This window comes from Procambarus clarkii, chromosome 72 (genome assembly GCF_040958095.1).
Source record: "Procambarus clarkii isolate CNS0578487 chromosome 72, FALCON_Pclarkii_2.0, whole genome shotgun sequence".
Classification (NCBI taxonomy): domain Eukaryota; kingdom Metazoa; phylum Arthropoda; class Malacostraca; order Decapoda; family Cambaridae; genus Procambarus; species Procambarus clarkii.
In genome coordinates this window covers 15,993,236-16,004,381 of record NC_091221.1, presented here as the reverse complement: position 1 = coordinate 16,004,381, position 11,146 = coordinate 15,993,236, and the positions used below count along the sequence as shown (strand labels likewise).

The window sequence follows — 11,146 nt, the reverse complement described above, 5'->3', positions numbered from 1 at the left end:
AGAAATTTGGTATTGAATTTTCGTTCAAATAAAGTTTCCAGTTACTATTTCCTAGTTATCCTTAAATGTAGGTGGTCATTATTTTACTGTTATGTATATAGAAATTTAGCATTATGCATTTATAATACAGAACAATTTGGTCGTTCCACTGCCTCATAATTATATAAAATACATTGTGACAAATACTTGATAATTAAAATCAGAGTTTTTTGACAACTATAAAAAATCCTGTTGAAATCATGCCGTTTTGAGTTGTCATACGCTTCTTAGTAAATAATATTGTGTAATGTTTGGCACAATTTATCACTGTATTTACAAACTGTTTAGGTATTAATGTATTCATTTTTTTAATGTGTAATATGTTACTTAATCCTAAACTTCTTTTGCAACATTTATATCAGATATAAATAATTGTCGCGAAACGGCGTATGAAAAAATAAATTTCCCCAAATGAAATTAGTGTATCGGCGATCGAGCGGCCATATTTAAAAGTGTATACTCTTGTCACTGTTCTGACATTAGTTTTCGATGTACGTATTTCATTTTTGTACCAATGTGTTCGCAATAGAATGTTCTAGAAGAACATAAGTATAAAACGTCACATAAGGATGTGTTCGACCGGCAACATATATAAAAACTATGTCGATTATACTCGTCATATCAATAATACAATTGTTTTACTACGCTGATTCAATGCCATACTGTTTTCTCAAATAAGCTCTTCGGCTATTAGAGAAAACGTAAATTTCATGGCAAACATTTGTAAACTATCCCCAAGTAGATCGGATCGAAATTGGAATTTATACAAATATTTATTTTCGTGTTGCCCGCCAGTGTCACCCTTGAGTAACCAGAAACGGATATAAAAATGCCTAGGCTAACTCATCCTAATCCTTGCACAAGCCCTCCAGAATTTCTTTATTGAAGATCAGCAAAAAATTATTGCGCAGCTCATATTATACAGTTTAAGAATGAGATTTCCTTGCTCTAAAGGAATGAAAATGACACTGCCTTAATCTCAGTCGATTAAGGCAGTGTCAGGGAAGCTCCCGGTGGCCGTGCCTGGTGCTCGTGCACCAGGCACGGGCGATAGTGTACGTTTAATTTTTCTTTTAGTGTAAATAACGGAATAAAATGTAAGACATAGTCTGCAGATCTTTTTCCAGATGTCTTTAAATATTTTTTCCTAAAGAAAACTAAGATATTGCGAATTTTGCTTAACAAGTACATTAATTATTAACTTTTTGTCGTTATTATTGTTATAATTAAAAGAATTATACCTTGTTTTTTGCTTATGTACAAAACATAGTCTAATAACCACAGTTCGTTGCCCCTAAATCAACACAACATAACCAGTTTACTCATGTCATCGCCCCTAAATCAACAAAAACAACCAGTGTATTATTGTAAATATTTATATCTTAGGATTTCTTAGCAATGGTAAGACATTTTTAAGACTCTGGTTTTAGGTTAGATTAACCTTCGTAACCTTCGTATGCTGTATACGAACTGAACGACCTGGCTTCACAACAAAAACATGGCCACATCAGTTGGATTATTCCGGTAATATTTAACTACTGTTCATTGTTATTAGTTTAACAATACTGTTAGGGAATGTCATAAGAGTTAGGGAATGTCATAAGAGTAGTCACAGGGCAACAAAAGATACCCAGCTTCTGGGTACGGGATCTTTGCCCGAAACGCTATGCGTGCTAGTGGCTTTACAATAATAATAATAATTTATTTAGGAAAAATATATACATAGATGCAGAGTTACAGTACAAACATTCTGTTTGATTTATAGATAGAGGTAGTACATACAATACCTAAAGCCACTATACGCATAGCGTTTCGGGCAAGATTGTAAAATCATCATTATTCCTATTTTCTCTCTTAACCACCAGTGTACCTTCTCGTATAAAAATAAATAAATAAATAACCAGGGTTTTTTATGCGGCTGTGCTGAAAGCCTGACGTAAAATAAATCATTGTGTCAGAGAACAGGAAGCTACAAATTAGGCTTATATTGAGGTTCCCCCCTCCCCCCTTTCCCCCCAATTACGGGTCTGTCTAATTACCACAAGCTACCACAAGCTACACAAAGCTTCCTGGCAATACGTTAGTAATGAATAAATATGATATGTTAGGCTGACCTAACCTAACCTAACCTAATCAAACCTAACCAAATCTAACCTAACCAAATCTAACCTAACCAAATCTAACCTAACTTAACCAAACCTAACCTAACCTAACCGATGCTTGGATCGTCGACTTGATTTGGTGTCACCATTTCTTTATTTTCGTCTAATTTCTTTATTAAAAGATACTTTTTCAGATTAAAATTATGTTTTTTCGTGTTGTACATTCAGTACCAACATTATAATGAGTAAATATATCTTATTTATTCATTACTAACATATTGCCAGGAAGCTATTTGAAGCTTGTGTAGCTTGTGGTAGCTTGTAGTTAGACAGACCGCCAATTACTGGTGGAGTAAATCAGCCTAGCCTACTTCTTCCTAGCATAACCTAGCCAACACTAGCCAAGCCTAGTCTACCCTTGCCTAGCCTAGCAAACAGCCCTTGAACCCCCTACTGTTAAGACTCTGCTCTCTGATTGTACCTATGACACCTATTATTAATTTCCTTCTGTATCTTTAGCTCCAGTATGTTGTTATATTATGCTGTGCAAATTTGGGACCTGGCCCTCTAGTATCTTACATATATGTATTATTTGATACCATTCTTGTCTCCTGTCCAGAGAGTACATTTTGAGAGCTTTGAGACGGTCTCAATTATTTAGATGTTTTATCATTTATATGTTTGCTGTTTATGGTCTCTTTATTTCCTCTAATTCAGAGATTTCTCCTGTTCAGAAAGGGGGAGTCAGTACCGAGCAATACTCAAGATGGGACAGCACCAGTTATTTGAATAGTATTAGCATTACTGTGGTTGGGGTCTTTGAATTTTAACATTCTCATAAACCATCCCATTATTTTTCTGGCCGCCACTATATTTGCTCGGTTATGTTCACAAAGTGTGAGGTCGTCAGACGTCGTAATTCTCAGATCTCTTGCATGTTTTTTCCTTCTTAGAGTAGGTCTGATTGTGTCCTGTGTTCCTTGTTTCATTTAATTTCCTCGTTTCTACCATACTTCAGCACCTGTAACTTATCACTGTTAAACATCATGTTATTTCAGTTTTTTCAATGTCTCCTACAGTGCTAATTTACTTGTGTCTTCTGTATCATCTGTAAAGTTTCATTGTTCAAATTTCAGTTATATTTTGCTTGTATTTTCACATGTATTAATTTTATTTTTATCTCAGTTTAATTACTGAAAAAATGCCAAGAAGTTAATATGTAAACAAAAAGTGCTTATGAGATTTGCATGTCACAACTCTCATTTGCAGTTTTTGGATGGTGGTGCAAGTATGCATCCTACCTTGTTCTTGTAGTTTTATATAATTAATCTAAACTGATTCTATTTTATGCCTGGTTTTAAATAGTTTTGTACCTTTTGGGTAAATTTTACAGCAGCCCAACATCAATTTCAATCGGTGATATTGTTTCTCATGCAGTCGAATATCTGAGAGCTCATTGCAACAATGGATTCCAAAAATCCAAGTAAGTTTCATTATACAGTAATTAGGATTAGGTTTCCTTTATCGCTGTACTAGATTTTAATCATATTGCATACTTTATGATAGCCCAAATTATCATAATTTTCAGGACAGAAAAGTGTATGAAGCAGTCTTTCATGCTACATTTATCCATTTAGCTAGGAGTATAATTAGCAAATGATTCACAAAAATATTAATTACACAATTTGATAATTGTCCCAGACAGACGTGAAGATCATTGCATCTTCGTTTTCTGATGTGTTGTTTTGTCATCCAAAGATTGTACATTATTACCTAAAATTCCAATTTAGAATATTTATTAAGTATTACTTAGTTTGCTTTCATCTAGAGTATGCACCTCCTCTCTTGGATTGCCTACCCTCCATCCTTCACCAGACATCAAATATCTTTGCTTATACTAAGTATTTAAAGTGCAATCAATACCTGCTTGATGGGGTTCTGGGAGTTCTTTTACTCAGCAAGACTGGCAGTAGGCCAGGCTTGACTTGTGAGAGTTGGGTCCACCAGGCTGTTGCTTGGAGTGGCCTGCAGGCGCACATACCCGCCACAGCCTGGTTGGTCCGGCACTCCTTTGAGAAAACTATCTAGTTTTCTCTTGAAGAAGTCCACGGTTGTTCCGGCAATATTTCTTATGCTCGCTAGGAGTATGTTGAAAAACCGCAGACCTCTGATGTTTATTCAGTACTCTCTGATTGTGTCTATGGCACCCCTGCTCTTCACTTGTTATATTCTGCATTTTCTTCCATATTGTTTACTTCAGTATGTTGTTATATTACTGTGTAGATTTGGGACCTGGGCCTCCAGTATTTTCCATGTGTATATTATTTGGTATCTCTCTTGTCTCCTTTCTAGTGAGTACATTTGGAGAGCTTTGAGACGATCCCAATAATTTAGGTGCTTTATCGAGTCTATGCATGCTGTATATGTTCTCTGTATTCCGTCTATTTCAGCAATCTTCACCTGCTCTGAAGGGGAAAGTGAGTACTGAGCAGTACTCAAGACGGGACAACACAAGTGACTTGAAGAGTACAACCATTGTGATGGGATCCCTGGATTTGAAAGTTCTCGTAATCCATCCTCTCATTTTTCTGGCTGCCACAATATTTGCTTGGTTATGCTCCCTAAACTTTAGTTCGTCAGACATTATTATTCCCAAGTCCTTTACATGTTACTTTCCTACTATGGACAAATTTGATTGTGTTTTGTACCCTGTATTATGTTTAAGGTTCTCATTTTTACCATATCGGAGTACCTGGAATTTGTCGCTTTTAAACATCATGTTATTTTCTGCAGCCCAGTCGTAAATTTTATTAATACTGTATCTACTTGTAGTTTTTCAATATCTTCAGCAGAGGTAATTTTTAAGCTGATTTTTGTGTCATCTGCCAAGGATGATCCAACGCTGTGCCTTGTATATGAGTCTATATCTGATATGAGAATAAGGGAAAGCAATGGTGCAAGGACTGTATCTTGAGGTACAGAGCTTTTAACTGTTCTTGGACTCGATTTTATATGGTTGACTGTTACTCTTTGTGTTCTGTTTGACAGAAAACTGAGTATCCAGCGTCCTATTTTACCAGTTATTCCCATTGACCTCATTTTGTGTGCTATCACTCCATGGTCAAATTTGTCGAATGCGTTTGTGAAATCCGTGTACTGTATACCTGTGTAGAGGGGCTATGTCTGCTGCTTTAAGCGCATCTGGTATTTCCCCCGTGTCCAATCTCTTCCTACTCACTATACTGAGTGCCTGTGCTAATGTCACTTTGCATTTCTTTATAAATATTAAATTCCATGAGTCTGGACCCGGGGCTGAGTGCATGGGCATATTGTAAAATTCTCTTTCAAAATGTTCCATGCTCGTGTTGATATTGGTTATATTTACAGGGGTTTGGATATCACGCATAAAGAAGTTGTCCGGATTTTTTACTTTCATGCTGTGTATCTGAGTGCTAAACATATCCTCATACAGCTTCTTTAGGATTTCACTAATTGTAAAATTAGTGTTATGACAAATTAGAAATTTGTCATACTGAATGTATGAACCTTCACTAATACAAATAGGTCCAATATTGGCAGTGATATTTTCTTATGATTTAGCATAAATGAAGAAATATTTTGGGTTTTCCTTTATTTCTTGAATTGCTTTTTTGTCTAGTTGCCTCTCTTCAATCTGATATGAATGCTTCAGTCTCTGTTTTATTTCTACAATCTCCCTGTTTAAATTATTCCTTCTTTGTATGAAAAGTTGTCTGCTTAATCATTTCCGTTGTTTTTTGTCTTTTTTATAGTGTCGCCTGCGTTTTCTTTCTACGTTGGACCTCTTTCTGGCTTTCCTCAAAGGAACATGTTTCAGACAGACTTCATAGGCTTCAGAAGTCTGTTTTTCTATTCTTTGTGTATGATGTTTATTACTTAGAACACATTCCAATTGAACGTTTGTAAGTTCCCCATTTATTTTTGCCCAGTCTATCCTTTTATTATTATTATTAAAATTGGATTTATTGAATAACCCTTCTCACTTGTTGTTTCTCTTAGGCCTACTACCATTATTAATGTTAGTTTTCACTTCAATGTTGTCCGAGTACGCAGTGTTTGAGACAGTAATGTCGCTGATTAGCTCATCATTGTTTGTAAATATCAGGTCCAGCGTGTTTTCGTTCCCAGTTGGTTCTGTAATCTGCTGACTGGGCGAGAATTTGTCACAGAATCTCAGTAGTTCTCTGACCTGTAGTTTGTTATTTCCAGGTTGATTTCCTGCTATAAGGTTATTTTTACTATTCTCCATTTTAAAAGGGGCAGATTGAAGTCTGCAAAGAAGATAATATCTGGTACTGGGTTTGTTAAGTTATCAAGGATATTCTCTATTTTGTGGATTTGCTCAGTTAATTTCTCAACTGTTGCATCTTGCAGTTTGTATGTTAAAATAATAATTAGATTTATGTTTTCAACCCTGATTCCAAGTACCTCTACCACCTCATTAGTTGAGTTTAGGAGCACTGTTCATGCCAGTTCCTCTTTAATATACAGACCTACTCTTCCACCTGACCTTATTACTCTGTCACATCTATATAAATTATAATTTTGGATCCAGATTTCACTATCCATGTGGTCTTTTGTGTTGAATGATTTGCTCATTCAAATCATTCATTCATCATTTGCTCATTTATTTGATCATTCAAATATGAATGATTTCCCATATTGTGTGTGACTTCTGGTGAGCTTAGGTAGTTCTACATTATAATGTAATTATACTGAACTGCACAGTTTATCATAACCCAAATTATCTTTATTTTTCAGTCCTGAGAAACGCTTTACAGCGATTATGTCCCTCATGTAATATTATCGTGAACATTAATCAACATGTCTGCAAGTGTGGCTATAGGCTTTTTTATGTCAAACGTAAAGCTCAGCCGGAAAGCCAGGCTCAGGCAAATATCAAGAGATCAGAAAAGAAAAAACATATACCTGTTGTACATGGTAAGCTCACTTATATTTTTATTCACAATGTTTAATATGGATATAAATAACATATAATTGATTAATTTAATTTTATTTAAAGGAAATATTTTACTCCCTTTCATATTGTTGTAAAGATTACCAACATATATTGTCAAATGAGCAATTTATGTCATCTGCATTTAAAATACAACTTTCACACACTTCACGTATTTGTGTTGGATAATATCATTTTCCAGCTTTACATAGAATACTTTGTGTTCTTTATCTATGTTCAGATGAGTTGCATAAAAGTGTGCAAGATTTACAACACCAAAAGAAATTGAAGGAGATTGAAGAGGAGATAACAAGGCTTCGAGCAATTATGATTCCCAAAATAACAACCCAAAAAGGCGGACAATTATGTACACTGGCACTTCGTCTAGAAAAAGCAGAGCTTTAGGTATTAGTATTATTGTCAACAGTTAAATATAATCACTAACTGCTCTTAAATGTAATTATAAATAACTTGTTAAAGTAATATATTTTTTACTGTTTTTTTTCTATTACTAGGCACACCATCAAATCCTTTCCCTTGCAGTCATGAAGTAATGAAGCCTCCAGTTTCTGTTGTAGACGTTATACCCCAAAATATCAATGGTATGTTATCTATTTATTTTAGAGATACAAATATAAATACATTGCCATATATATATATATATATATATATATATATATATATATATATATATATATATATATATATTATTAAATATGACCGAAAAAGTAAGATTAATAATTCTAACACGAATTTTCTCAATCTTTCGTACATTACGCTTCACTGTTGGAGGTAAATCAAAAATTAATTCTCCAAAATTCATTTTTATTTCTAGTCTGACGCGACACGGGCGCGTTTCGTAAAACTTATTACATTTTCAAAGACTTTAGTTCACAAATACACAACTGAATAGAACTTACGTATCTCCGATTTTATATCTACATTTGAGTGAGGTGGGAGGGGTGATGTGGCATTAACACAAGACAGAACAAGAGGGGATATTAATAGGGTATTAAAAGTATCAACACAAGACAGAACACAAACAATGGGTATTGAATAGAAGTGTTTGTAGAAAGCCTATTGGTCCATATTTCTTGATGCTTCTATATTGGAGCGGAGTCTTGAGGTGGGTAGAATATAGTTGTGCAATAATTGGCTGTTGATTGCTGGTGTTGACTTCTTGATGTGTAGTGCCTCGCAAACGTCCAGCCGCCTGCTATCGCTGTATCTATCGATGATTTCTGTGTTGTTTACTAGGATTTCTCTGGCGATGGTTTGGTTGTAGGAAGAGATTATATGTTCCTTAATGGAGCCCTGTTTCTTATGCATCGTTAAACGCCTAGAAAGAGATGTTGTTGTCTTGCCTATATACTGGGTTTTTTGGAGCTTACTGTCCCCAAGTGGGCATTTGAAGGCATAGACGACGTTAGTCTCTTTTAAAGCGTTCTGTTTTGTGTCTGGAGAGTTTCTCATGAGTAGGCTGGCCGTTTTTCTGGTTTTATAGTAAATCGTCAGTTGTATCCTCTGATTTTTGTCTGTAGGGATAACGTTTCTATTAACAATATCTTTCAGGACCCTTTCCTCCGTTTTATGAGCTGTGGAAAAGAAGTTCCTGTAAAATAGTCTAATAGGGGGTATAGGTGTTGTGTTAGTTGTCTCTTCAGAGGTTAGCTTGTACTAAAGAGGCACCCTTCTTGAGCCCGGATGGGCACATGTATAAGCAAGTAGATGGGGTCGCCATGGGTTCTCCCCTAGGTGTCCTGTTTGCAAACTTCTATATGGGTACCATCGAGCAAAAAGTCTTAGTCGACATGAACTTGAAACCGGCCATATACTGCAGGTATGTTGACGACATTTTTACACAGGTACCTGATGTCAGACATCTGCAGGAGCTGAAGGAGGCATTTGAGCAGAGTTCCGTGCTGCGTTTCACTTACGAGATGGAAAAGGATGGGAAGCTGCCCTTTCTAGATGTAACAGTCATGGAAAAGGGCGGAGGTTTCCACACTGCAGTCTACACTAAGGAAACAAACATAGGAATGTGCCTAAATGCCAACAGCGACTGCCCTGACAGGTACAAGAGGAGTGTTGTTAACGCATATGTCGACCGTGCTCTCAGCCACAGCTCAGAATGGAAGCAAGTCGACGAAGAACTCTGTAGGGTAAGGCAGGTCCTAGTCAATAACGGCTTCTCCAATGGTTTCGTCGAAGACATCATAAGAAGGAAAGTGAAAAGCCTTGCAACCTCTGAAGAGACAACTAACACAACACCTATACCCCCTATTAGACTATTTTACAGGAACTTCTTTTCCACAGCTCATAAAACGGAGGAAAGGGTCCTGAAAGATATTGTTAATAGAAACGTTATCCCTACAGACAAAAATCAGAGGATACAACTGACGATTTACTATAAAACCAGAAAAACGGCCAGCCTACTCATGAGAAACTCTCCAGACACAAAACAGAACGCTTTAAAAGAGACTAACGTCGTCTATGCCTTCAAATGCCCACTTGGGGACTGTAAGCTCCAAAAAACCCAGTATATAGGCAAGACAACAACATCTCTTTCTAGGCGTTTAACGATGCATAAGCAACAGGGCTCCATTAAGGAACATATAATCTCTTCCCACAACCAAACCATCGCCAGAGAAATCCTAGTAAACAACACAGAAATCATCGATAGATACAGCGATAGCAGGCGGCTTGACGTTTACGAGGCACTACACATCAAGAAGTCAACACCAGCAATCAACAGCCAATTATTGCACAACTATATTCTACCCACCTCAAGACTCCGCTCCAATATAGAAGCATCAAGAAATATGGACCAATAGGCTTTCTACAAACACTTCTATTCAATACCCATTGTTTGTGTTCTGTCTTGTGTTGATACTTTTAATACCCTATTAATATCCCCTCTTGTTCTGTCTTGTGTTAATGCCACATCACCCCTCCCACCTCACTCAAATGTAGATATAAAATCGGAGATACGTAAGTTCTATTCAGTTGTGTTTTTGTGAACTAAAGTCTTTGAAAATGTAATAAGTTTTACGAAACGCGCCCGTGTCGCGTCAGACTAGAAATAAAAATGAATTTTGGAGAATTAATTTTTGATTTACCTCCAACAGTGAAGCGTAATGTACGAAAGATTGAGAAAATTCGTGTTAGAATTATTAATCATACTTTTTCGGTCATATTTGATAATATATGTCTACAGGAAAGACTGCTACCAAAATATACTAATTTATATATATATATATATATATATATATATATATATATATATATATATATATATATATATATATATATATATATATATATACAACTTTAGAACACTTTCCCACCAGGAGACTCGAACCCTAGCCAGCACAGAAGCCTTCCAGCAACTGGCATAACAGGTACGCCTTAACCCTCTGCACCACCGCTCAGACCCTTAAAAGAGATGGTAATTTCGGAGTATTTAAATCCCCCAAAGATCAACACCTCCCAAGAGCACCAGAGCAAGTGAGGGGTCATTTAGACGTTAATTTCATCAAGTCCCTGTTAATATGGGAAGACACAGTGTCTCTGCTTAAGGCACAACTCTCCTAAACACGAGAGTTAAGTATACAACTTTAGAACACTTTCCCACCAGGAGACTCGAACCCTAGCCAGCACAGAAGCCTTCCAGCAACTGGCATAACAGGTACGCCTTAACCCTCTGCACCACCGCTCAGACCCTTAAAAGAGATGGTAATTTCGGAGTATTTAAATCCCCCAAAGATCAACACCTCCCAAGAGCACCAGAGCAAGTGAGGGGTCATTTAGACGTTAATTTCATCAAGTCCCTGTTAATATGGGAAGACACAGTGTCTCTGCTTAAGGCACAACTCTCCTAAACACGAGAGTTAAGTATACAACTTTAGAACACTTTCCCACCAGGAGACTCGAACCCTAGCCAGCACAGAAGCCTTCCAGCAACTGGCATAACAGGTACGCCTTAACCCTCTGCACCACCGCTCAGACC

The 11,146-nt window shown here is 36.5% G+C and overlaps 1 protein-coding gene across 1 annotated transcript; it reads left to right on the top strand.

Moving 5' to 3' along the window:
- The first annotated feature begins 1,517 nt into the window (after positions 1–1,517).
- On the top strand, positions 1,518–7,742 carry LOC123748714 (uncharacterized). The gene is made up of 5 exons (XM_069312644.1): positions 1,518–1,563; positions 3,535–3,624; positions 6,942–7,121; positions 7,379–7,542; positions 7,653–7,742. Exons 2-4 carry the CDS (start codon positions 3,606–3,608, stop codon positions 7,540–7,542), a joined length of 363 nt encoding a protein of 120 aa, XP_069168745.1. The 5' UTR covers positions 1,518–1,563; positions 3,535–3,605; the 3' UTR covers positions 7,653–7,742.
- Positions 7,743–11,146: the final 3,404 nt, after the last annotated feature.